The following is a 27,463-nucleotide window of genomic DNA, read 5'->3' on the forward strand; positions in this document are numbered from 1 at the left end:
AACTTCAGACGGGCATAGACAGGCGCTGGTTTGAGCAGGGGGACCTTGCGTGCGCTGCAGGATTTTAATCCATGACGGCGTAGTGTGTTACTAATGGTTTTCTTTGAGACTGTGGTCCCAGCTCTCTTCAGGTCATTGACCAGGTCCTGCCGTGTAGTTCTGGGCTGATCCCTCACCTTCCTCATGATCACTGATGCCCCACGAGGTGAGATCTTGCATGGAGCCCCAGACTGAGGGAGATTGACCGTCATCTTGAACTTCTTCCATTTTCTAATAATTGTGCCAACAGTTGTTGCCTTCTCACCAAGCTGCTTGCCTATTGTCCTGTAGCCCATCCCAGCCTTGTGCAGGTCTACAATTTTATCCCTGATGTCCTTACACAGCACTCTGGTCTTGGCCATTGTGGAGAGGTTGGAGTCTGTTTGATTGAGTGTGCGCAGTTAATACAGGTAATGAGTGGAGAACAGGAGGGCTTCTTAAAGAAAACTAACAGGTCTGTGATAGCCGGAAATCTTACTGGTTGGTAGGTGATCAAATACGTCATGCAATAAAATGCAAATTAATTATTTAAAAAACATACAATGTGATTTTTGGATTTTTGTACAGACCTCTACATGCTTTGTAAATAAGAAAACCTGCAAAATCGGCAGCGTTGTCCTCCCCACTGTATTACTGTTATTGTTGTAGGTACTGATATGAATACCCTTATCATACAGAGTATGTTATTAATGTTAACATTAATATGAATACCTTTCACTGCAGGGCTGTATGTTAACATTAATATGAATACCCTTCACTGCAGGGCTGTATGTTAACATTAATATGAATACCCTTCACTGCAGGGCTGTATGTTAACATTAATATGAATACCCTTCACTGCAGGGCTGTATGTTAACATTAATATGAATACCCTTCACTGCAGGGCTGTATGTTAACATTAATATGAATACCCTTCACTGCAGGGCTGTATGTTAACATTAATATGAATACCCTTCACTGCAGGGCTGTATGTTAACATTAATATGAATACCCTTCACTGCAGGGCTGTATGTTAACATTAATATGAATACCCTTCACTGCAGGGCTGTATGTTAACATTAATATGAATACCCTTCACTGCAGGGCTGTATGTTAACATTAATATGAATACCCTTCACTGCAGGGCTGTATGTCAATTTTTTTTGCACTGGGCTACAGAGGTTGATCATTTTGTATTGGTTCTTTGTTAGTTTCTTCCTCGCAGTGGTCTGGCGTTTTGGTTTAGCACTTGAAAATACCTCTCAATTTTCTCGTCTAGCTAGTTACCCTGACTCCTCGCTTAGGAATTGAGGATTGTGGGATTTGACGTTGATGTATGGACTTTACTTCGATTCACCGCACACCCAGACAAGCACACGAACCCTGACTTCACCCAAACAAGCAGCACTGTGACACACACACGCACAAAACTATACAGAAAAAATCGACTCACGGAGGTTCCAGTCAGAAATGGTGTCATCATCATCCAGGTCGTCATCGTCGTCATCGTCGTCGTCTTCCTCGATGCCTTCGCGGTCTCCCTCATGCTGCTGGGCAACGGTACGAGAGCGGTGGAACCTGGGCCGGATGTCCTGCTCATTATCAGGTATGGCCTCATCATCCTCCTCCACGTCGCCCTGACGACAGACACACCGCTGAAGATCACATTCTGATTCACCATCCAAGCCTTTCGGGCTGCAGCTACCGCCAGACAGAGACAACGATGTCTGCACGCTTAAACATGCATATTGTTACCATGGTGACTAGTCAAGGATGAGCGATACTCCAACCTGGCACCAACAAATTCCCAGGGACTCCGGTAGGAAAATGTGACCAGTAGAATTTCAATGTATTGGACACTCGAGAAATTAAGCGGTCATCTATATTCTGGGGTGCCTTGGCCAGAGACAAGGCAATCCTGACCGACACACCCTTCCCACCAAGCCCGGACAGCAAAACTGCATCTGGTCAGAATACCGAAATGTGGATCAGAGGCCTCATCTCAATGTCACAGCAGAACCAGAACTTCCTGCCGAAACAATACTCTTACCAAAACTACCATCTGGTGCCTCAGTTAAAACCGTACCATAGCCGTGTCCCATAGCCACATGAGGTTGCTCACGGCCCTTTTTCATGCTTATTTCAGGATCTTTATGAGGTTTACTTGTCTGTCTCTCTGGTCTGGTGACTTGTCTTCGATTCAAAAAGTTTCCTAACCATTACCGGCCCTAAATCAAGCAGACGTAACCAGTTCATCACAGCACACGTCGCACAGATATATTTCAACACAGGCTTTAAGAGTGGCACCCTGTCATTAACCAGCAGGTTGGCGAGGAGGGAGGCTGATTTTTAAGTCAGAGATATTTGCCAGCAACAGTTCTGGTTAACGTGTTTTCACATTTGTCCAAAAGCCAGTGAGCTATGGAAAAGCTGGACACAGTTACACATGGTATGGATCGGTCCAGCCTTCCCCGGCGCGGGGACCTCCAGTACAGCTTAATCACACCCTCACACTCGGAGCAGACTGACCTTGAGCAGAATGATGTCGATCTCGGAGTACTTCATCCCGTTGACGAGCACCGGAATCAGCCTGCAGTAGACAGGATGGAGGGTGGGGGAGATGGGGCAAGGACAGGTGGTGTTAATGTGTCACAGAGCTTTAGATCCGACAGCTCTTAGATCAATGGCCCGCCATGGTGACGGAGAGGACAGTACGACGCCTTGGACGACTGTGTGAGAGCAAATGTTACAGACAAGCTCCGATATGAACGGGGGTAGTGTACTCTGCGTGCATGCCATATTCTGTGACTCACTTGGAGAGGTGGTTACACAGCACATCCTTACAGACAGGCTGCTCGGCCAAAGTGAGCCAGAACTCACAGGCCTCCAGAGCAACATTCTCATCCTGATCCTGGGTTCTCTGAAGCATGTACTGAAGGGGAGAGAAGCACGGAACAACTGGTCATGTTTCATTGCACTTCAGGACCCTTTCATCCGTTCATTTTCAGGATTCATCTGAATGCCACTAATCAAATTACAACAGGTGAACCTGACCCGACAGTACCGCCTTTGGCCACTGGGTGGCATCTTGAGCTGATTTATTTTAGAGAAAGCAGAGTGGCATCCCTCTGGTTCATTTCCCTCCACCACCCCTCTCCATCCATCTCCCTCCCTCGATCTCCATCTCCCCAACTCCTACACCACTGAAAACTGAACCAGTCGGCCCAGTCCCAGACTCACCTCTATAATGTTGTGCATGTGTGGTAGGAGACGATCCATGCGGACCTCCAGCAGCATAACCAGAGCTCGGCACACATTCTTCCTCACCTCCGGCTCCTCGTCGGTCGCCAAGGCAAACAGGTTCTACAGCGAGGGATGAGGGTCAAACATCATCTACATAAACACTCACTCAATATTGAAAGGCTGAGGAATAACAGCACTATGGCCAATAGGTTTGTTCTTGCACATTAACAATTATGGAAGTGAGACTTCTTTATAATTGTTCATATTAGCCATAGATGAGCGCCACCCTGTCACAGTCCTTTCAAATCATTTCAGAGGAAACTAGATGAAGTAATTCAGGACCAGGGAGAGGCCAGTGATGCTCAGAATATAATGTCTTCATGTCTTGTATCCTGCCTTGACCTATTAAAGCTGCATTTAAAAAGGCTCCCAAATTCTGATAGTCTTTGGACCCATCACATCAGATCCTGTCATATCAGACATTTTCCAGAGCCGAATTGATTGGCGAAAAGACCATTTAGTGGTGAATAAAAACACATGTGAATGAAGTGCATCAGTCCAGGGCCCAGCTGTTTAGTTAAACCAATCAGGGGTTAACATGATCTAGTCCCAACAGATTACCAGCCCTGATCCAATCAAGAGGAAATGGGGTTGGTGCACGGAGAAGCCGAGTGCTGGTACTGCAGCGTAGAGGCTCAGCACTAACCCGATGACCCAGCGGACTGGCCCCAGAGACCTTCAGGGTTTTCCAGCTGGGGAGCATGTTGATGGTTGATGTCAGAGGACACCGTGGGGGGGGGGGGGGGGGTTTACCGGAGGTCAGAGTGTATGGTTCAGAGGTCACAGCGGGGTCAGACTCACCTCGATGAAGGCGTCAATGTGGAGCATGAGGGCCTGAGTCCTACTGATAATGAACTGGTTGACACAGGCGACGGCATGAGACCTGGAAACACCACAACAAGCCCTTAGTCAACCTCACGTGTTCCACCCTCAACAACACTCCCTTTATCTGCCTCCGACCCCAACACACAGCCAGTCTCCAGGCTGGGATCTCCGTCACATAACATCTAAGAATGGTTCCCTCTATAAGCCTGAGGAACGCGGGATCTGAAGGGCCATTTTGGATCTAATCTCCAGTTTCTGTGGGGTTGATTACAGCTGAAGCAAGGTGTTGGTTCCCATGGGTTAGGGAGGCCGAGTACACTCAGTTCAGGCCTTCCCTTCAGGGGTGTCTCCTGACACTGACTCTGTTAGCCATTTGGGGCCTCGCTGGATTACTGCCAGACACAGCTGGAGTATATAGGGCTTTCTAGAGGGATTGGGTTTGATTAGTGTACCTGATCTTAGGGCTGCTGTGCTTGAAGAACTGCAGGAACTTTGGGATCATGACATTGAGTGGACGGTCCAACATGTCACTGTCCAAGATCTCGGCTGAGTCCTCACAGATCTTCTGAAGAGCTCCAAACGCCCCCTGAGAGAGTGGAATGGATAAAGAGGTTATAAAACTCAGACCCCACAGAGCCCCAGGAACGCAACACATCCAAACAAATAAGCAAAACGAAAGAATTTGACAACCCATAAAGGACAAAAATCTGAGAAAATTGGAATGGTATTTTGTCCCCAGAGAGAACACAGTGGCAGAATACTTGACCCCTGTGACTGACCAAAATTTAGAAAATAACTTTACTGTATACAGACCCACTGAGCATGGCTTCCTATCAAGAATGGAAAAGGAACAGCACTTCAAAACCGCCAGTCAAATATAAGACATATTTCCCTCAGATCATACCGACCCACAAATAATTTTAAAAATCCGAAATAGATTATAGGGAATGTTTAATCACAGCAGAAAGATTTGTGACCGGTTGCCATGAGAAACAGCAACCAGTGAAGTAGCAACAACATTGGAAAAAAACATTAACCAATATTAATGTCAATTTCCACTCATCATTCATACTCACAGCCATATCATTTATGTCCTTTTGGGATGGCAGATAGTTATTCAGCTTTCATTTTATTCACTAATCTACTCTAGCAAATGAAAAGCCCTTAAAATGTAGCGGAGAGAACAACACCAAGAGACAGATGAAGAGCTCAAGGTTATCAACCAATTGTGTTTCTAGATCAGATGTGTCATCAGACCGCCCTGACCCCTCAGGTAACTCAATATCTACTGTATATCTATATCTATCTATATCTATATCAGTCAGACTCAAGGACAGGGGACAAGGACCCACCATATGACAGTGAATGTGTCATACCCCAGCAGCCCTGGGTCAACAGGTAAAGACGCCCAGTCGGAGGAGCCTTCATCAAACACCACAGGCTCTGACAGCGGCACTAGGATGGGACACTTTAAATGAACAGCAGAAGAAAACAGCCCCAGTTTGGCCCATTCACATGACAAGCCACCAGGGAGTGTGTCCGTGTGTAGAAGGCTTCCTCTATACAAGTCACCAGAGCTTCTGTGATGGACCCAGAGTGGCAGGTATTCACACACACCAATAAACTGGACACAGAGCCCAAAAAAAAAGGGAGAAAATGGTATCGATGCAAGGAACATACAGTATGGTGGCAGTTTTACACTGCCCGTCCTAAAAACAGGAACTAGGCTTCTTCAGAAAGTAAGCCTTTTGTTTAGGATGGAGTTTTTGTTGATTTAGTCACCTCAACTGGCCATTCGATGAAGGTAAAAAAAAAAAAAAAATTAAAAATCGAATTCCCTTTTAAAGTACCTGAGAATTTCTTTCATGATTCTCTTTAAGAGAATTTCGGTTTGGAGAAAAGGATTATCTATATAAAACATTATTAAGATATTGGTTAAAATGTTAATTTCTGACTGGACACCCAGCAGCAAGACGAGAGTTGAAATCTAGCTCGTCCAACAGGAGTCTATTATTTCCTCCAAACCTCAAATAATGTAATTTAATGACCTTGAGGACATAACCAGAAAACAATTTCAACTACATTACAAAACACAACCCACCCCTGAAAAGCTTTATTGGTTAAAAGCCAAGATATCCCAGTAATCATAAGCTACCCTGCATCATCTTAATGTAAAAAATAAATAAATAAATAAAAAAACAAACAATACTATCCAGGGAAATGGATTCTAGGTTCATGGCACTAGCAGACATTAATTTAATATGCCACCAGACATGCAACACACACACACCCCTATCTGAGGGCCGTTTCCATGGAAACCATTTCCAGGACGGGCACAGTTTCCTTCCAACCAGACAGCTTAGTGAGACTGGAATAGCTTGGTTTTTAGAAAAGACAAGGTTTCTGTCTGTTTTAGGGACACGAAAAGACAAGGTTTTCGAACAGCTTTCCAACCAACGTAACACAACTCACAAGCAAGTGAATGCAGCATATTGGGCAGCTGTTGAAGACAGTGACGAGTGACAGACAGGTGGGGGGGGTGTTTATGCGTGCGCGGTCACGAAACAGCATACCAAATGACACTGGACAGGCTTTACTGTAGAAACGTGACAATTGCAAAAATGCCAAGTATGCAAATCCATGCTAGTCTGCTGAAAGACGGGAGAAAGTGGGTTAAGTAAACAGTGACTTTAAATGCTTCATCCTCTCAGTCCGTCTGGACACCATGTTGAGACAGGACACGGCTTACAGCAGACTGAAGGAGCCCAACGCGGCCGGGTAGAGTCACGCACATGCCTTCCGACTGCGAGCTCGCGGTTTAATGACCATAGTAAAAACTGCTCTCCAGCAAGTCCTAAATAAAGCCACCAGCCCACGTTCTATGAGCGTTAGGTGACATCACTCCCACCTGCCCCAGTCTTTTTATAGCGCTAGCGGCACATTGGGAGACTGGAGGGAGAGGGGCGAGAGAGGGCTGGAATGGGGAAGAGAGGGAAGACATGGAAGAGGGGGGGGGGGGGCGGGGGGACGGAAAAATGTGTGAGAGGTGGGAGTAGGGACGGGGGATGTTTAACGATACATCCATCCAAAAAAAATACAATTATTGAATGAGACTTCTTGGTCTACTCGTTCGTGATCGACCAGCTAATGTGTCGATAGGCGGAACAGAGATTCATCCGAGAAGGTTTTTGTTTATTCATTTATTTACGAAGAACATACACTACACCAAACGCAATGGTAAAAAGTCTGCATGTTCCCAGTACAGATGAAAACCAATTGCTGTACAACGTCAGTGAGAAATGCCATTTTTGTGACAGGGAAAGATTTTAGTTTTGGTTATGAAACATCAGACAAACTACATGGTGCATTCATATTTTTGTTCAGTGAAAGTATGCTAACAGAATAGCTAGACCTGTGGAACGTCCTTTTAAAGAGCTTGATGAAAACATTTAAAATTCAAACTAGGCCCATTCCTAAGATATTTTCTGTTAAAAAAAAAAAAGAGAGGGGTTTTTGCCAGAACAGTCGGTTGGACTCAAACCCACAGTGCAACAGTTCATGTGCAGGACCGCCTATTCAAACATGTTTATTATTAATATCTTCTGTGAATGTGAATAATTATATTGGCCTTTTCATTTTACACTGATGTGCTATTGCCACAAAATGAGGGACAGTGACTCATCCCATACTCACACAGGAGGGAGCATGAGTCAACACAATGAGACAGTGTGAGAGCAATACAGGCCTGGACAGACAGAGTTCCAACACCACCTTTGTATGGCACAATCAGGTAACAGGCTTGAGCCCTATTATTCAACTCCAGATTGTGCACGCCCACACGCACGCACAACTAATTTAAACCCAGAGCTCCGGGTGGGGTTAATTAATTATCAGGTAGAACAGAACACCAGCAGGCTCAGAGTTGAATGCCCCTGGCACAGATGACTCGGCATACACACATCCAAAATCAAACCCGAGCCACAGTGTCAATAGCACAGCCTGTGAGGTCCACAAGACTCTGAGGTCTTCAACGGTCTCCATATAACACAGAGGCAAAGACCGCTTTAGAGCCCTGTACCACGCAGAGCTGACTGGAGCACTGCCAAAAAAACTGAAATCAGTGGAACACCTTTTCACACACGGGCCGGCCAGCGCACAGAGCCATGTCTCCATACAACACAAACACCCAACGATGTCTGGGACAGGATGCGGCTGGGACGGATTTATACGCTCCGACTCATTTACGTCACGGTCATGACTGTTAATACTGTACATGAATACAATTCGTAGTCCTGAAGAAAAAGCACAACGGCTCCATTAGCACATTAAAATACACAGATGTCATGGTGACAAGCAATTCCAGAAGAAATACTGTTGACAAGGTTTCTACAGCAGAGTAACCCCATCTGCCGTGGGAGTGTATATATGCGCAAACAACTTTGTGTGTGTGTGTGTATGTATGTGTGTGTGTGTATGTGTATGTGTATGTGTATGTGTATGTGTGTGTGTGTGTGTGTGTGTGTGTGTGTGTGTGTGTGTGTGTATATATATATATACTTTATATTTACCGCTGCTGGCGAGATGCCAGGGGCCGCAGCAAAGCATCCTGGGACAGGTAGGTTATTTTCAGGGCTGTTGCAAGGGAGCGTTTACTGACGATGCAGTTCGTTATGGGCGTGACCCCGGTGAAATTAAGGCTTTAAAATAGGCTAGCATCCATCTGTAGTAAATGTGAACGCCCCCAACACCGCCACATGCACACACTTTGCACCCCCCCCCCCATGTAATGCATATGTCTAAGCATAGAAGTACATATAGAACAGCTGTTATTTTAGTATGACCCCCGTGGACCTGGTAAAGAACAGTAAGAACTTGTAGTGTGGCATAAACAGCCAGTCAAGATAAATGTAACTATTATCGGGGTCAAAGAAGAGGGCTCCTGTTGGCTCACATCCCAACAGTTCATTGTACACTGAGAATTTGATTCATGTAAAGAGATGGGTAAACATGCTAAACACGCTTCCCTTCAGTCCTGGATATAATGACAGACTGAATGATTCTAAAACTGGATTATACCAGCACACTAGCCCATACACATGGAAATATTGCGGACTGTATTTCATAAATTCAAATCACTGATTTTAAAAACTTGGGAAGTGTCACCAAATACGATGACGTGGTTGAAGCCACTGCCTCTCAGTACAACTAGGCCGTTGCAGACCGGTTCAAATCCCGGCCCAGCAGTCGAGCAGAACATAGCTCAAAAAGCTGTCCGACCAACAAAGGCTTGACCTTCAAATGCCCCTCAAACATTACAATTAGACATCAACTGAATAGTAAAAGCTCAACAATCTCAAGAACCTGACCGTGTGATCGACTGATAAACCAGAGATGCGTATTAGAATGGGAGGACATCATCTGAAACTGTACTGACACCACCCAAAATAAGCACAGAAACGAATGACTTGTTTGTTTCTTGTTACATGAAAGCCAGTATTCTGGGGAATGGTGAGACTGTGAGCAAGTCAGGGGGAAAAAACGGATGATTTCCATTGGTATGAAAAGGGAGGCCACAAGAGAGTGAGAGAGAGGGAAAGAGAAACAGCGAGGAGAACGAATGAGGGTGAATAAAAGAGAGCAAATGACTGATTTCGCGTTGAATAAGCTGCAGTTTGGGTTTAGTTCCTATCCAGCTGTGAGTATTTGCCTTCAGCTGATCCGTTCAGCAGGACTCCATTCAGACACTGGTTTATCAGGGACAGTTCTGTTATTGGGTCACCATATGTCCCAATATATTAAGATCCAAAACAGTCAAATACGTTAATTTGGGGATAAAAAAAAAAGTGAAGTGTAAACTTAAGACAGACATGCAGCCTATTCATTTAACTGTATACTTTTATATAATTTAACTACAAAAGCTGAAACCATGCGGCAGCCATTTAACATGGGGGAAGGGCCATGGCAGAAACATGGAAAACGATTTCTCTGCTGAAGTAACGAACAGAAAAACCAGACCACCACAGATGATCACTTACACGGGTGGCTTGTTGTTCTGTGTGACATGCAACAGATATATTCTTAAGATCAAGGGGCCCTCAAACCGCAGATCCACTGGTGGGAAAAGCAATCCCAAAGAAAACCTCCATCGAGTTTGCTAGAAATCGAGGGGCCCAGCATTACTAACACTTAAATGTGCACAAACAGTGGTTTGCCTGAAGCCCAGGGCTTGTCTGACCAGTGGTTTGTCTGCAGTTTGCCTGAAGACCAGGGCAAAATATAACACTGGTTAATGGCAGGGTAGTGTTGGGATGTAACACCTACACCACCTCAACATCTTCAGTTTTTGATTATAACGGCGTGTACAATTTAGGTAAGAAAGCTGAACCTTCCATTACGGCAAAACTATTAAATCAGGGTTTGGGGGAGATAGTGACATTAAGAGGCGCCTGTGAGGAATGGGTGTATTGGCCCGGGCATTATCCCAAGATACCCTACATGCCCTAACAGGCTGTCAACACTGAGATCATTATGTTTAAGTCAGTGTGTTTGGGCCATTTCTTGCACCAAGCAGAGGCCATGAACGACATACAGATCCGGAAGAAATGAAGAGACCACTGCACCTTTTTCCTTTCCTTTCCCAAAAAGTCAAAAAAAAGTTTTTAATGAGGAACAGAAGCGTTCAATTTGCAGCGGTCTCTTAATTTTAACCCTTCTGTTCCTTTTTTTGGAAAGGAAAGAAAAAGGTGCAGTGGTCTCTTCATTTTTTCCAGAGCTGTATAACATGCATATTCAAATAAATGTTACTGGGCTTATTTCTGGATGAATAATTCATTTAGTGGAGGCACACAGGAAATCCTCTGTCACAGAATGAGCAGTCCAGTAAAGACCTAGCGCAGCCATCGCAATGTTATAGTAACAACACAGGTTTAACGTCACACCTCAGAGCCAGCAGCTCAGCCTTGGTCCTCACATCTCTGTACTGATATAGATGTATAGCTCCAGTCACAGAGCAAGCAGCTCAGCCTTGGTCCTCACATCTCTCTACTAATCCATGTCACAGATGTACAGCTCTGCTAACAGACCGTGCAGCACAGCCCTGCTGTGGTCCTAGTCTAGTTCCTCACCTCACAGGTGTTGTAGTCCTCAGAGTCCAGCAGTAGACAGAGTTTGGGAAGCAGCTCAGGCCAGTTTTGCAGCTCCCCTTTGGATGCTATGGTGGTGATGAGGATACCTGAGACAATGGGGTGGGGGCAGAAAGGGGTGCAGACAGACATGTGACAGGGTTACTTGATGCAAAAGTCATCACTTCCTTAAAACAACAATTTTGTAGATTTACTGTGAATCCCAATGCTGCTGCTTCATCATCACCATCAGAGACAATATGCAGGACCCTAAGCAGGTTTATGAAGAGGTGATTCAAAGACTCCCGTTGGTTCCTTTCTGTCAGATGTTTGGTAACCATGGCAACAGAACCCTGGCACCATCTGCTGCCTGCCAGCAGGCTCTGATAAGGACACCATGCGAACACTACCTCAAAGCCAGCCAGCCAATCAAAAGCTTCCAAAATAACCATGCAGCCACACCAACAGTGAGAATGACTCACAAGGTATCAGGTCAATTACACCTGTAGAAAAATAAAATTAAGCTGAATGCCATGCTATAGCACAGTTTAAAACGAACATAACACGTAAGCCTGGTGGACAGCCTACTGTCGCAGCTTGCCTAGTGATCAGAGATGGACACAGCGGGCTAAAAACCAAAACTTAAATTGCAGGAAATCAGGCAACCAACAACTACCGTAAGGAGAAGCGGATTGTGCGTTTATATATTCTCGATATTAAATGAACACCACTTGCTATTAAATCACAACTCCTAATGAATACTCACATGCTTAAGATTTAAGATATGAATACGGCCCCTGATCACCACGTTGACTGTCTGCAAGTGTTCACTTGTGCCATCGTTGAATTATAACCACAACAGATCTACCAGACCTTACCAAAACTGCTAAGTTGGCTTACATAGAGGCTTAATGAATAAGACAGGGCATCAGGGTGATAGATTTCTTCCATGTCAGAGTAGTCATACAAAAGGTGTGTCTAAAACCCAAATGCTGAGGAGGAAGAACAGGATGATGAACTAGACAGTGTCCAACCCCGATTCTCCTGAAAGCGTATGTGTTAATCACATTTTATTTATCCAGATAAATGGCTCAACGTTTAGGGCTACCCGCTGGCAAAAAGGGACCAGCTTCCACACAGCTGGGTATCATGTGGAGCAGCTCATGGAAGACCAACAAGGCAGGAAAGACATTTCACGTTAAGATAGCCATATCTACCAGTAAAGGCATACCAGTAGATGGTTATGCAAACCAGGTGTTTCAAAGTATTGGTTGAATATTTGCATTAGGCAATTCAGTCACCAGGCAATAGAATAGACCACCTTGATTTCCACTAGACTTTCTGGTCCTTAAAATGTCCTTGAAGTAGTGGCAGCCAATCTAAATTTTGTGACTGAATTACTAAAAAGACAGCATGGCCATGTTTAGGCTAGCTGATAATGCACAGCGTTTCCAAAACCAGGGTTTTGGGGACACTACGGATGCAGGCGTAAACATTTCTTTCCAGTCATTTAAATTAGTAAATGACTGCTTATTGCTATTGGGAAGGCCTATTAAATGACATTAGGTGACTACTTGACAATAACACATAGGATTTGTTTTTGGGAGTTTATTTTTTGAAAACAGCTATTAAATATAAAATTCAGATCTATACAAAATCTGTTTGAAAAAAAAAGTTATTGAAGTCTGTTTGAACACGGCATAGGCAGTGAACTGAATAGGCAAGGCTCCTTGGCCAGTGTATATCAAAAGACACAGTTAGCGGCTATTGAAGTTATGCACATATCACTGTTCCCAAGCCAATAAAATCTTTACCCAAGCCAGTAACTTTAAGACAGCTCTGGCCCAGATTCCCACCATCAAATGTACCTGAATGTCAAGTCCTGCACACTGCACACAGTGAATGTGGTTAGAGATCAAACTGCCTAGCATGGATGTTATCACTGTAATTCAATCAGGACAACACTCTTACAGATGCAGGGTGCGACACTTACCTACAGTGGCCCGGATGAGGGGCGAAGAGTCTCCGATGTTCTGCAGACACTCGCTTTTGATGAAGTCCGACACTCCACTGGGGAAGGTCTGATAGTGTGCCTTCACATTGTTCTTCAGGATCAGACCGCTCAGAGAGCGGGTCGGCTCATCTGAAGAACAGGGGGGGGGGGGGGGTGAACTACATTTATGAATAAGGCCTAAATGTCCATTGAAGAGTTTCCTTAATTCACAACAAATCCCAATTTTTCGAGAAATTGACATTTCCAAAAATGTACAGCCCCATTCCTCAAAATGTTTGTATGCGGGGTAAAGTTCAAATAAAAACAGAATGCAATGATTTGCAAATCATTTACCCTCATATTTAATTGATAATCGTACAAAAACAACATATCAAATGTTGAAACAGAAATATTATTGTTTTTTGAAAAACAAATGTTGTTGAATTTGATGCCAGCGACACATTTCAAAAACGTTGGGACGGCCATGTACAGGTGCTGGTCATAAAATAAGAATATCATCAAAAAGTTGATTTATTTCAGTAATTCCATTCAGAAAGTGAAACTTGTATAATTTATACATTCATTCCACACAGACTGATATATTTCAAGTGTATATTTCTTTTAAATTTGATGATTATAACTGACAACTAATGAAAACCCCAAATTCAGCATCTCAGAAAATTTGAATATTTCTTAAAGACCAATACAAAAAAAGGATTTTTAGAAAGGTTGGCCAACTTAAAAGTATGAACATCAAAAGTATGAGCATGTACAGCACTCAATACTTAGTTGGGGCTCCTTGTGCCTGAATTACTGCAGCAATGCGGCGTGGCATGGAGTCGATCAGTCTGTGGCACTGCTCAGGTGTTATGAGAGCCCAGGTTGCTCTGATAGTGGCCTTCAGCTCTTCTGCATTGTTGGGTCTGGTGTATCGCATCTTCCTCTTCACAATACCCCATAGATTTTCTATAGGGTTAAAGTCAGGCGAGTTTGCTGGCCAATTAAGAACAGGGATACCATGGACCTCAAACCAGGTACTGGTAGCTTTGGCACTGTGTGCAGGTGCCAAGTCCTGTTGGAAAATGAAATCTGCATCTCCATAAAGCTGGTCAGCAGCAGGAAGCATGAAGTGCTCTAAAACTTCCTGGTAGACGGCTGCATTGACCTTGGACCTCAGAAAACACCGTGGACCAACACCAGCAGATGACATGGCACCCCAAACCATCACTGACTGTGGAAACTTTACACTGGACTTCAAGCAACTGGATTCTGTGCCTCTCCTCTCTTCCTCCAGACTCTGGGACCTTGATTTCCAAAGGAAATGCAAAATTTACTTTCATCAGAGAACATAACTCAGCAGCAGTCCAGTCCTTTTTGTCTTTAGCCCAGGCGAGACGCTTCTGACGTTGAATCTTGTTCAAGAGTGGCTTGACACAAGGAATGCGACAGCTGAAACCCATGTCTTGCATATGTCTATGCGTGGTGGTTCTTGAAGCACTGACTCCAGCTGCAGTCCACACTTTGTGAATCCCCCTCTCATTTTTTTGACAATCCTCTCCAGGGTGCAGTTATCCCTATTGCTTGTACACTTTTTTCTACCACAGCTTTTCCTTCCCTTCGCCTCTCTATTGATGTGCTTGGACACAGAGCTCTGTGAACAGCCAGCCTCTTTAGCTATTACTTGTATTGCCCTCCTTGTGGAAGGTGTCAATGGCCGTCTTTTGGACAGCTGTCAAGACAGCAGGGTTAATTAGCTGATTAGGTGTGTGGCACCAGGTGTCTTCAATATTGAACCTTTTCACAATATTCTAATTTTCTGAGATACTGAATTTGGGGTTTTCATTAGTTGTCAGTTATAATCATCACAATTTAAAAAAATAAACACTTGAAATATATCAGTGTGCGTGGAATGAATGTATAAATTATATAAGTTTCACTTTTTGAATGGAATTACTGAAATAAATCAACTTTTTATGACCAGCACCTGTATACCACCTCTTCTTTTAACAACATTCTGAGGAGACCAACTGGTGTAGTTTTATAAGTGGAATGTTGTCCAATTCTTAGTTGATAAAGGATCGCAGCTGCTCCACATTTCAGGGTCCCCTTTGCTGTTTTTGTCATTTCATAAATGTGCCAAATGTTTCCAATAGCAGACAGGTCTGGACTGCAGGCAGGGCAGTTTAGCACACAGACTGTTTTACTACAAAGCCATGCTTTTGTGTTATAGGCAGAATTTGGTTTGCCCTTCCCTGAAAAATACTTTGTCTGGATGGCAGCACATGTTGCTCCAAAAGCTGTATATACAGTCACCTAAAGGATTATTAGGAACACCATACTAATACTGTGTTTGACCCCCTTTTGCCTTCAGAACTGCCTTAATTCTACGTGGAATTGATTCAACAAGGTGCTGAAAGCATTCTTTAGAAATGTTGGCCCATAGTGATAGTATAGCATATTGCAGTTGATGGAGATTTGTGGGATGCACATCCAGGGCACGAAGCTCCCGTTCCACCACATCCCAACGATGCTCTATTTGGTTGAGTTCTGGTGACTGTGGGGGCCATTTCAGTACAGTGAACTCATTGTCATGTCCAAGATAAACCACTTTGAAATGATTTAAGCTTTCTGACATGGTGCATTATCCTGCTGGAAATAGCCATCAGAGGATGGGTACATGGTGGTCATAAAGGGATGGACATGGTCAGAAACAATGCTCAGGTAGGCTGTGGCATTTAAACAATGCCAAATTGTCACTAAGGGGCCTAAAGTGTGCCAAGAAAACATCCCCCACACCATTACACCACCACCACCACCACCACCACCACCACCAGCCTGCACAGTGGTAACAAGGCATGATGGATCCATGTTTTCATTCTGTTTACGCCAAATTCTGACTCTACCATCTGAATGTCTCAACAGAAATCGAGACTCATCAGATCAGGCAACATTCTTCCAGTCTTCAACCATCCAATTTTGGTGAGCTCGTGCAAATTGTAGCCTCTCTTTCCTATTTGTAGATGAGTGGTACCCGGTGGGGTCTTCTGCTGTTGTAGCCCATCCGCCTCAAGATTGTGCGTGTTGTGGCTTCACAAATGCTTTGCTGCATACCTCGGTTGTAACGAGTGGTTATTTCAGTCAAAGTTGCTCTTCTATCAGCTTGTATCAGTCGGCCCATTCTCCTCTGACCTCTAGCATCAACAAGGCATTTTCTCCCACAGGACTGCCGCATAATGGATGTTTTCCCCTTCATTCTTTTTAATCCCTAGAAATGGTTGTGCGTGAAAATCCCAGTAACTGAGCAGATTGTGAAATACTCAGACCGGCCCGCCTGGCACCAACAACCATGTCACACTTAAATCACCTTTCTTTCCCATTCTGACATTCAGTTTGGAGTCCAGGAGATTGTCTTGACCAGGACCACACCCCTAAATGCATTGAAGCAACTGCCATGTGATTGGTTGATTAGATAATTGCATTAATGAGAAATTGAACAGGTGTTCCTAATAATCCTTTAGGTGAGTGTATTGTTCAGCCTTTATGGTGCCTTGACAGATGTGGAAGTCACCCATGCCATGTGCATTAATGCACCCCCATACCATCACACTTGCTGGCTTTTGAACGGTGTACTGATAAGCCAGATGGTCCGTCTCGTCTTTAGCCCGGAGGACACAGCGCCCATGATTCCTGAAAATAATCTCAACTTTTGATTTAACAGGACAGTTCTCCACTTCACCTAAGTCCATTTAAAATGAGCTTGGGCCCAGAGAAGGTGTTGGTGTTTCTGAATTTTGTTAATGTATGGTTTCATCTTTGCATAGTACAGTTTTAACTTGCATTTGTGGATAGGGCGACAATCGGTGTTGACAGACAATGGTTTTCGGAAGTGTTCCTGAGCCCATGCACTGATGTCCACTACAGAATCGTGTCTGTTTTTAATGCAGTGCCGCCTCAGGGCCCAAAGATCACAACCATCCACTATTAGTTTGCAGCCATGTCCCATGCATACAGAGATTTCTTCACATTTTCTGAATCTTTTAATGATATTGTGCACCATAGATGAGATCCCAAAACTCTTTTAAATTTTTCTTATTCTTAAATTGTGGCACTACTTGCCCATGTGTGATATTCCACCAGGTTTAGTTTTTCAGCATTACACAACATTTCCAGTCTTTTGTTATCTCTGTCCTAGCGTTTTTTTTTTTTAATGTGTTGCTGATATCAAATTCAAAGTAAGCATGTATTTTCCAAGAAAAATAACATTTCAGTTTCAACATTTGATACGTTGTCTTGGTACCATTTTCTATTGAATGTAGGGTTTAAAATATTTGCACATCATTGTATTCTGTTATTCTTTACATTTCACACAATGTCCCAACTATTTTGGAAACAGGGTTGTATTACCATCTTAACGGCAGAGAAACATGAAAAACTGCTGTGGAAACTAGAAGGGGGGATGCTTCACCGTCATGTCTCATCTTGCAACACTGCATGAAAAATGAAACTACCATACCCTCTCTACCAAGTAAGTGGGGCTCTCAACCGGCTAAACCAGCCAGATTCCTGTGAATGCTGAGACAGTGTAACCTCTTGACAGAAGGATGAGAAGGCATTAGCCAAGCTGGACAGCAACAGCATTCCAGCAAGTGGAAAATTGTTGCTTTCCCTGATTCACGGCTGTAGTGATTCCACTAACACCAAACGTTTCTATTTGATGGAGCACAACGACTAGGACTAACATCCAAACCATGGCCTCATTCATTTTGTTCAATCGAAACCGATATCAAACTACTGATTGTTCTGAGTAGCAACAAGCAGTGTCATCACACCTGTATATTAAGGGTTAGTAGGCATGATAGCAGTTAGAGCATTTCACCAGTAACCAAAAAGTTTGTTGGACTGTATCCCTGAACCTGGGAGTATTTTTTTTTACACTTATACACAAAGAATAGAATTACATGCACAATGAAAACCTGCAACTATTTAACCAGGAATGCTTCATTTTGGGTGGCATCTAATTTCAAAATCAAAAGAAAAATATATAGATACAGATGCGAGTAAAACGGACGCAGAGGCCGTGTCATTTTACTGTCTGATACAACACCTTCTGAACCAGTGTCTCCCTCTGCTACCAATGAAATTACCCTCAAATTAAATTCCTGTCACAGATCTCTTCAAACAGAGCAGTGCAACCAATGCCACTCAAAACGGAAATGTCTCAATACTGGACCAAACAGTTTGGTCCTCAAGTGGGCACACTAACAGGGTGTCATTAGCAGGTGAGGAGTTGAATGGCGCCCAATCACCAGACGTTAGGTTTTAAAATTAGAATGACCCATATTCAAATAGTGTGGTGCAACATCACCAGTGACCAGTCAGAAGACACAGCCACAGCGTTCTTCCCTCTTAGAGCAGACATTCAAGTTGCCCCTTAGTTACTAGACAAGGTGATCACAACATCAGCTAGTATATAACCTTTTCCTAAGGCTAACTTGCAACCAAAGAGAGCAGACTGGTGGACCAGATTAATCTGTACGCGACTGTCGGCAGTAGTGTTGTACCAATATGCAGGGAAAATGAGGAAACTCTGCTACTGTAAATATGACATGCAGAATGAGGGTTGAGGGTGTAAATATCTTACCTTCCGATTTTAACTTGGTCAGCACGAATATCAAGTAGTTGTTAAAGTCGGGGTATTGGTTGAGCTGTTCCAGTCTCTGTAGAGAATGTGGTTCAGGAATGGGCATTGTTTTTGGTAGAAATTCTCATCCACAGGGGCTTACTATAGCTATGTGGTACAACAATCCAGCAGTAAAAGTATAGCTAGATCAAAGATGACGCTATAGAATAAAATTGAAAATAATACAAATGTAAAGTATGAATTCATATAGGCATGGGATGAAAAATCAGGGTTTTAGAAGGTTTCTGAAGTCTACACTGGAACTACATTGGGTTCACAACCATGAGAAGACATGACCTGTCAGATGTATTTACAAGAACATGCAGTTTGAAGAGGTTTACGATGAACAGCAATCAGTGTTAAATGATTTGTAGAGAACATTAATAGACACTATAAATAATATATAATAGCAACTTCATAGTGTGCAGTCTGACACATCCACCCACAGCATTTGGCATTTGACATTGTTTCGTAAACCTGTGTGGTTTAAGCCTTGACCAGATGGAACTCTAGCCTTGTCTATAAAACAATGTTCACGGACAAAATAACCTACTACACAAGGAAGTTTACGTAGAGGGAATCACAAAACAACGAACAAGGTCATTTTCAATGTTGAAATCGCATAGCAACATTCAGAATTCTAACGCAGTTGCACCTTGGCCACAACAATATTACAACAATGAGGATCGGACACATTATTCCAGCCAACAGAGGGTGTCTGGCTACAAAATAACGATCCTACACTATAGCGTCAATAACATGACAATACAAATGAATACACCAAAATGACAGCGTTGTTTCAGCATTCTTTTCTCTTTCTAACATGTATGACAGAGAATGAGAGATTCAAAAGCATATTGGGGGCGACGGGGAGCAGGAATGACTCGTTCTAAATACAGGGGCTTGCAGTTTCTTTGTTACATGTAAGCCCAAACCCAAAAGCCTTTAGCAACATCCCTGCTAACAAGCTACACTGTACTCGCTAACATAACATAACGTTTTTACATTAGCTATTTCTATAACAACGCTACAAGAGATCACAGCGACTCAATTATAGGAAACTGACATAAGAACAAAATCTTGAAAATACTATATATTGAATGAGATGGCTACAAATTGACAGCTGTTGCATGACACAACACGCACGTCCACACGTAGCATGTCTATCATCCTGTGGCAGATTCAATAGATAACTCTGGTCATTTGTGACATTGTATAGTACCTAGCTATATCCGCTAACTGCTAGGCTAGTTCTGCTTTAGACCGGAGCCGATAGCTGGCTAGCACAGGGCGAGCCTTACCCGCGTGTAATGTTAATCAATGCAAACTAAACCAGACATGCGAACACAAAAACGCCTCGAATCCATCACCAAGGAGTAAACTTTCACGTTATTTCGAGAACGAAGGATACTTGCTGGACGGATCTTTGAGTGGACGTATCGGGAGACTGAGACTCTTTCAAAAGCTGTAGAATTTGTTGAAGTCCTTGCTCGTCTGGTTTCCACTCGCACTCCATCTTGGTTTGCTGCATTGAGATTAAACGCAAAATACAATTGTCAACACACACTGTAAATTAACATTGTCTTTTTCACTGTTGAAAAGAAGCCATTAGCCAAACTGTGTGTTTTACTGATTGATTATATTTCACCTACCCGATATATCTTACACTTTCTTCCTCAGATGTTACTGTAGTTGTGGAATTTATAGACATGGGCCTGTCAGCGCAGAGAAACTCCGTTTTGCAACAAGCTACTCATACAGACTTATGGCGCATTTACACGATCCGGCCGTGCTGACCGCAAGGTCCTAATGCTAGTTGATTTCTTTTCACTCCGTCCCGATTTAACAAAATAACATATCTACTATAAAATTCGACTAAATAATTCACAATATTAGGCTGCATTTACACATATACTAAATTCTAAGGTTTGTTTTCCCATTTGAATGATAAATTATATGACATTTTAAAAATAACTACATTTGGTACAGTTTTATTTCATTTAGTTCGATTTTCCTTGCAGACCCATTTTAATATCAGGTGAGTTGTCCTCCATCGTAACATAATCATAAACTGATTTACTTTTGCAATATGTAGCTACTGAAGCGAGAGATACGTTTGCTCCTATTGGCCGGCTCCGCTAACGCGGTCCGACAAAAACAAGCCCCAGAAAAACGAATAAACAGTGCTCTCTGCTGGTGAGCGTGCATACGTGAATGAGGTTCTATCGCGATAATTTATTTCCAAGTAGGGATTGTTGAAAAGAGCTATGAACAAAAGTGTGCGGCTGTGCAGTTATCCTGATCTCACAGGAATGGTAGGACTCACAGCTTATCACGTTAGCCAGATAAGCAGACGTTTTCGGCTGTCGATTTTATAGGTTGTTTAGGTAGCTAGATGTTGCATAGCTTGATGATGGCAAGCTAAACGGTCGCGCAAGACGAGGATTTGGTTCAGGGGCCGCTTTAACAGTCTGACATTGTATTATGACCAGTTTCACAAGCCACACACTGAGTCAGTGAGTGACACACTGGACTGAAACTAATAATTTGTTTTGACTTCTCTCTCCGGTCTCTACCACGGTCCAACAAAGGATATACTTGTACAAAGTCGGGAAGCATGAGCTTTCTTTTGTGAGTATTCGTCTTCCATATATTATTGTTTTAATATGCTGGCCTTTCAAGCTAGCTAGCTTGTTAGTTAACATTACATTTTCCACCGCTGCCTATTAACGATAGCTATCTAGCTTGGCTAATATGGTAACAAAGCTAGGCTAAGTTAGCAATACTAGCTAACTAGCTATGTGTTGTTGGCTAACAAACTGCTAGGTTTTACCCAATGCACATCTGCATTAAAAATCTAAAAAACTACTTACCTAGCTAATATTATAACGTATATATTGCTAACCATTAAATATGCTAGCCACGGCTCGCTGTAAAGTCTTAACAAATCTGTGTGACATGAACATTATAGACTACTTATAGGCCTCTTTACCCAAATCTAAAACTGGAAAGAGAAGACGTTTTACAATGGTCGTTCTTTGTGTATTTTCTCTGTTGACACAACATTATCTGTAGAGTTGTTGTTAGCCAAGACACAATACTGGTTTAGTTTAACTGTCTAGCAAGACCGTACTTTAAGTGTGACTTAAGAACTATGTGTGAGGTCAGCTTTAATACTATATTGTCTTATTCTACTTCATAAGAATGCATTTAGAAGTGATTAGCCTACTGCTATATCACCCCTTCACTCCCCTTATCCACAAGCGCAACATCCAATTATACTGTCTCTTGTACTTTTCTCCTTCAGTGGCAATCGGTCGTCAAAGACATTCAAGCCTAAGAAGAACATCCCAGAGGGATCTCATCAATATGAGTTGCTCAAACATGCCGAGGCTACATTGGGTAGTGGGAATCTACGTATGGCTGTCATGCTGCCCGATGGGGAAGACTTGAACGAGTGGGTGGCAGTCAACAGTAAGGAACACGTCCACTTTTCTAACTGCTTAGCAACACCGCTAACATACATGAATAATCTGCTCGGTTGATGAGGTTATTTCCACTCAAGTTTTTAGCCCAGTATCTGGACAGGATGTTAATATTCACTCCAAGCCAAAAATCTACTTTGAATGTTAAACAGTGGTCAGTGTCCAGTCTTGTCTGCTCTGTTTGTGTCCACCATGACAGATGAATCATCCAGTGGATGTCTCACTTCCTCTGTAACAGACACATTCACAATTTGTATTAGGGATGGGGTCAATTCTAAATTAAGTTTGTGAATTCCTCTTTCATTTCCATTCTTTAATTCTGTTTAAGTTTACATACATTTCCCCCATCCAGCCCACTCAGACAGTCCTGGCTAAATTATTCCCTGAGAAATTGCTCTTTAAGCAGCTACCTTGTATAATTTTGACTATTTTAAATTACTCTTTCAGTAAGGTACTTTCAGGAAATATGGTTTCAGTAAGGTATAATTTCACCCTGAAATGATTTAATATTTAAATAAAAAATAAAAAATGTTGACATTTTAACAATAAAACAAATAGTCTGGAGTAATTATGTAACGTAGTTTTGTTAAAGGTTAACATTTTTTCATATAAATATTTATTCATTTTCGTGTGTGTGTACACACACACACTTTGTAATGAATGGAATGTGTGTACATTATATGATAATAAGCACAATCTCTTTATACATTTGTATATTATAAAATGCCTGAATATTACTGTTGTAAATAAGGTATTAGACTACAAAACTGCAACAGAGGGAAATAAAATAACTATGACATATGACTTGACCAAAACAATATGAATACTTCAAAGGATTTCTAGGGTTTCACTTTCCTCTGTACTAATTTTCCCAGAATGCCTCAAACCACGCACACACCTCAGGCACTAAGTGGCGCAGCTGACTGGGTTTCTGCTTTGAGATGGGCTAGACTATGTTAATGTTGCCTGAGCTACCAGAGAGGATGTCTAAGTGGTTGTTTCAATGTACTATGGTAGGAAAGGTGGAATCTTTTGAGCTTTGCTCTTCTACTGGCTCTGATGTATATAGAAGATGGAACTGTATTTGTTTTCATGTCTAAGAGATGGACGCCCAGGACATTCAGCTGCCCTCAGCAAGATTTTATTAGCAGTTGTCTGGTTATAGGAAGAGGTGACTGTGCTTTTGTGCCCACATGCTAATTTGATCTGAATTCACACACAAGGTGCTTTGTCTTCTGTGAATGTCATCTGGAGGATATAAATGCACTGAACATCCGCTCACATGCAACTCCTGATGACACGTCCCTGCTATTTCTTCATTTCCACAGCCGTAGATTTCTTCAACCAGATCAACATGCTCTATGGCACTATAACAGACTTCTGCACAGAGGAGAGCTGCCCTGTCATGTCTGCGGGCCCTAAGTAAGTCGGTGTGTACGTACATTGGTGTGCTCTCCTTTCTGCATATGTTTGTAGTCTAGCTTTGATGTCACTTCTGTTGTTTAGATATGAGTACCATTGGGCAGATGGAACCAACATCAAGAAGCCGATCAAGTGCTCAGCTCCGAAGTATATTGATTACCTAATGACCTGGGTGCAGGACCAGCTTGATGACGAGACACTCTTCCCATCTAAAATAGGTATTTTTTTTTTACAGAACATAAAATGTGAAGTCACTATGTTTCCCATCATAGTTTTAATCTCTCATGTTGCACCATTGGCCACTAGGTGTCCCGTTCAAGCGTAACTTTATGTCAGTGGCTAAAACCATCCTGAAGCGCCTGTTCAGGGTCTACGCCCACATCTACCATCAGCACTTTGACTCTGTGATGCAGCTCCAGGAAGAGGCACATCTCAACACATCCTTCAAACACTTCATCTTCTTTGTTCAGGTACTAGACTGGAGCACACTATCAATGTTTCTTGGCTCCCAAGTCTATTTCAACACTGGAGCCAATCCTCAAGAATTACAAGTTGACATTTTCTATGTTATAACAGTGCTTTACAATGTATGGGGAAAACTGACCTTATTAATAACTAAACTGTAGCAATCACCTGTCTTAATTCTTAGATTTTCTTCTTTCAGGAGTTTAACTTGATTGACAGGAAAGAGCTGGTGCCACTACAGGAGCTGATTGAGAAGCTAACCACCAAGGATAGATAAACCGAGACTGACTGATCCTTTCAATTCTGTGATAGTCGCTATTCTTTTTGCACAGATACCTGCTCTGCCCTGCCATGCGCTGGCTTTATATATACAGTTTATGCTAACTTTGGGGAAATGTTCTTTAGAAAGCCAGGTAAGTAGGAAAGAGTCTTGCACTGGGGAAAAACTACAATTGACTTTTATACTGCTGTCTGAGCTGGTGTGTGCTCAATATGGTTGAATGAATTGGATTGTTTGCAATTTGGACACATCCTTGAAACTAAAATCATAGGTACGCATTAGCTAGTTCTGTTTGGTGTATATTTATATGATGCATATTTAAATTCACCACAGTCACATTCGTACATAGAGGGTATGTAGAAATTTACGGACTGCGTAACTATTGAACACAACTATTTGAACATATTTGTCACTTTGGTGAAAATGTACATCCTTACATTTGGTTGAAGAAATTACCCCATTGCCTGGTCTTTGAATAAAGACATGACTGGCTTTTATGGATTGTGAGATTACCGAATTCAAATCAAGTTAACATTAAAACAAGAATTGAGAGAGTGAGCTATATGTAGCCCATCAAAACATCAGTTGATAAAACTCATTAAACAGAGTAGGTATAACCCATGAAACAGAATTGATCATATTTTGAAGTGCCTGATTATTTTTCACACAAAACAACAACAAATGCACAACATACTAGTGGCTAAGAAAGGTAACATTTGCTCATACTGGCTTTCTGTGAGGTTTCATTGAAGTGTGTTACTTTAATGTTACTATATAAAAAAACAGCTTTAATATAAATGGAGAAGTAACAGTATGAGGTTGGGGTTATTTTGTAAGTCTAAACACAGCTAGAGTAGTTTAAACTGTTACAATACTGGTAATAAATGTCCATATCTCTAATTGATGGGCCACATACAGTATAAAAGATTGTGTTTGAGGTTAAGAGCACCATATTTACGGCCTGGTGTAGATCTGCTTGTCGTCTGACATAGCACTGGGTGACATGGAGTTGTTACTGAGGTTACCATAGTCACAATACTTTGTAATCCAAGATGGGTAAGCCCTTTGTCATTCTTCTTACCAGCCCTGAAGCACTTTGTGAACAAAGGTATACTGACCTCTTTATTTTTTTTTCCTGAATGTTTGTCCTATACACTGGTTCTGCACATCCTGTATTCTGTCTCAGCTCTTTTAGAAACGGTACCAATCTACATAATATATGCTACCGTAATGTGTTCTTATTCTCCCTATAGAATGTTACTGAAGTGATGAATCACCCAGTGAGATACAACAGCACATTATGTGCCCCCTGCGTGTACTGTTTCAATAGTGTGGTGATTTCTAATGCCTTTGTAAGGTCTTTTGAGTAATGTATTACTGTGCTGCAGACAGCAAAAGGATGAAGTCCAAAAATGAAATTGTTTACTATGCAATAATAGTCATGCCACTCATCAAAATAACAATGATTGCTAATTTCTATTCATACATTTAAACAAATGTTTTGTTTTTTTCCACTTTTCTCTTTTTAGGTAGTTGTTTTACTTTAAATTTAATGTTGGAACTCTGACACATGGCTGTTGAGTAACTTACATACACTATATAATTGCTGTAAGAAGGTAAAGCAAATGTTGTTTAAATGCCATTTTATATCGCTTTCTTTTAAGGATTTGATATGGAGATGCAAATAACTTCAGTTTAGAAATTGACACTGTAAATAAAACAAATAGCGAGGAATTCGCCTTTGATATATTTTGGTCACCGGCATGAACTGGTAGTTGTAGGTCTATTAAAAGAATGCTAGAATGTTATGTCTCTTGAGGTTGTTCCTTCAGCGTTTTAATCCATGTCATAGTTTCTTCCTCCTTATCAATGCGATTTTGACTTATAGCTTTAGAAATTTAACATGAATGTGATTGGATTTGAGAACAAGGTGGTAAAGTAACAAAGCCAATCGCAATGCTTCTAACAAAAAAGTGTATATTACCCATGCTGTAATATAGAGAATCTTCTGATAAATTAGTTGTAAATATTGATTTGGTTAAAGGTGTTGAAAGTTACTGAAATGTAAGATATTGAATGCTGTTAGCAAATAAAGGTGTTCTTTTACCTGGTACCGTTGTCTTGTCTTGCGCTGACTAATGTATGTTTTGAAGCGCTTGTGTGGAGAAGCAATAAGACCTTGTGTTTGGTACTGACATTAGTTGTGGGTCGGCTCAAATAATTGTATCCTCGAGTAATTGCATGTCAATTCTGGTTAGAATCTACCTCAAAATAACTGATTTGCCATTCTTGTGTCACTAGAGGGGTTGGGCACTGTACAGGCCAATCAGACAGCAGGCAGACAAAACTTACAATTATCAAAATAATGAGTTTGGGGGTGTCTACCAACAGCATGAAGCCCTTCAAAGGGCTTTGCATATTTTAATTGTGGGGGAAGATTAGATGGCCATGAAGGGAATATAGCTATGTTAGACTTTAGCCAGGACACATGGTTTTAAGATAAGCACCATGGGATTTTGTGACCTCAGAAAATCAGGGCACCTGTTTAATGTGCAGTATGGAAGAAGCCAAGGTCACCTCCACTGCCCTGGGGGATTGGAATTCAGTCTTAAGACCAGAGGGAATGGTGTCCCTTACATGCCTGTAAGCACAACTGCCGAGAAAATCTGTACTCAAATCCTTGCAAGTTAAAAAAATAAACTGCTTTAGCGTCTGAGGTGAGCCGGTGTTGGGGTCGGTAAAAACCCGGATAAGAATCCATGCGTGAATACTGTGCACTCGGGAATCTTTATCATACAGTGACATGTCTTCTAATGCCTCGTAAATTCACATACGAAGTCTAATTTGTCTGTTCTCGTTTGTTAACGACAC

At 42.2% G+C, this 27,463-nt stretch overlaps 2 protein-coding genes across 4 annotated transcripts in view; one reads left to right on the forward strand and one right to left on the reverse strand.

Annotated features, from left to right (window-relative positions):
- tnpo1 (transportin 1) overlaps positions 1 to 20,766 on the reverse strand; it is a 32,282-nt gene extending 11,516 nt beyond the window's left edge. Inside the window, exons 1-11 of one of the 3 annotated variants that reach the window (XR_003782832.2) lie at positions 20,593 to 20,766; positions 20,352 to 20,465; positions 18,902 to 18,977; positions 13,261 to 13,410; positions 11,271 to 11,377; positions 4,599 to 4,732; positions 4,123 to 4,204; positions 3,259 to 3,381; positions 2,832 to 2,950; positions 2,548 to 2,608; positions 1,472 to 1,655 (exon numbers count right to left, since the gene is read on the reverse strand). Coding sequence is in view for 2 of the 3 variants with exons in the window: in XM_029124899.2 (XP_028980732.1) it covers positions 1,472 to 1,655; positions 2,548 to 2,608; positions 2,832 to 2,950; positions 3,259 to 3,381; positions 4,123 to 4,204; positions 4,599 to 4,732; positions 11,271 to 11,377; positions 13,261 to 13,410; positions 18,902 to 18,977; positions 20,352 to 20,456 (1,141 nt within the window). In the remaining variant the exon portion in view is untranslated. The remainder of the gene's footprint in view (positions 1 to 1,471; positions 1,656 to 2,547; positions 2,609 to 2,831; positions 2,951 to 3,258; positions 3,382 to 4,122; positions 4,205 to 4,598; positions 4,733 to 11,270; positions 11,378 to 13,260; positions 13,411 to 18,901; positions 18,978 to 20,351; positions 20,466 to 20,592) is intronic. The other 2 variants (XM_029124899.2, XM_029124898.2) reach the window with 2 other exon arrangements.
- A 449-nt stretch (positions 20,767 to 21,215) lies between these two features.
- On the forward strand, positions 21,216 to 26,703 carry LOC105027268 (MOB kinase activator 1B). Its single transcript, XM_010899294.4, has 6 exons — positions 21,216 to 21,571; positions 22,248 to 22,414; positions 23,754 to 23,847; positions 23,932 to 24,065; positions 24,154 to 24,317; positions 24,512 to 26,703. Exons 1-6 carry the CDS (start codon positions 21,558 to 21,560, stop codon positions 24,587 to 24,589), a joined length of 651 nt encoding a protein of 216 aa, XP_010897596.1. The 5' UTR covers positions 21,216 to 21,557; the 3' UTR covers positions 24,590 to 26,703.
- Positions 26,704 to 27,463: the final 760 nt, after the last annotated feature.

This window comes from Esox lucius, chromosome 14 (assembly GCF_011004845.1).
Source record: "Esox lucius isolate fEsoLuc1 chromosome 14, fEsoLuc1.pri, whole genome shotgun sequence".
NCBI classification, from domain to species: domain Eukaryota; kingdom Metazoa; phylum Chordata; class Actinopteri; order Esociformes; family Esocidae; genus Esox; species Esox lucius.

What these genes read in the sequence shown, in the direction of transcription:
- LOC105027268 (XM_010899294.4), top strand. An exon ending in GTCATGTCTGCGGGCCCTAA is followed by an intron (nt 23,848 to 23,931) that starts GTAAGTCGGTGT and finishes TCTGTTGTTTAG; the next exon opens with ATATGAGTACCATTGGGCAG. An exon ending in ACTCTTCCCATCTAAAATAG is followed by an intron (nt 24,066 to 24,153) that starts GTATTTTTTTTT and finishes ATTGGCCACTAG; the next exon opens with GTGTCCCGTTCAAGCGTAAC.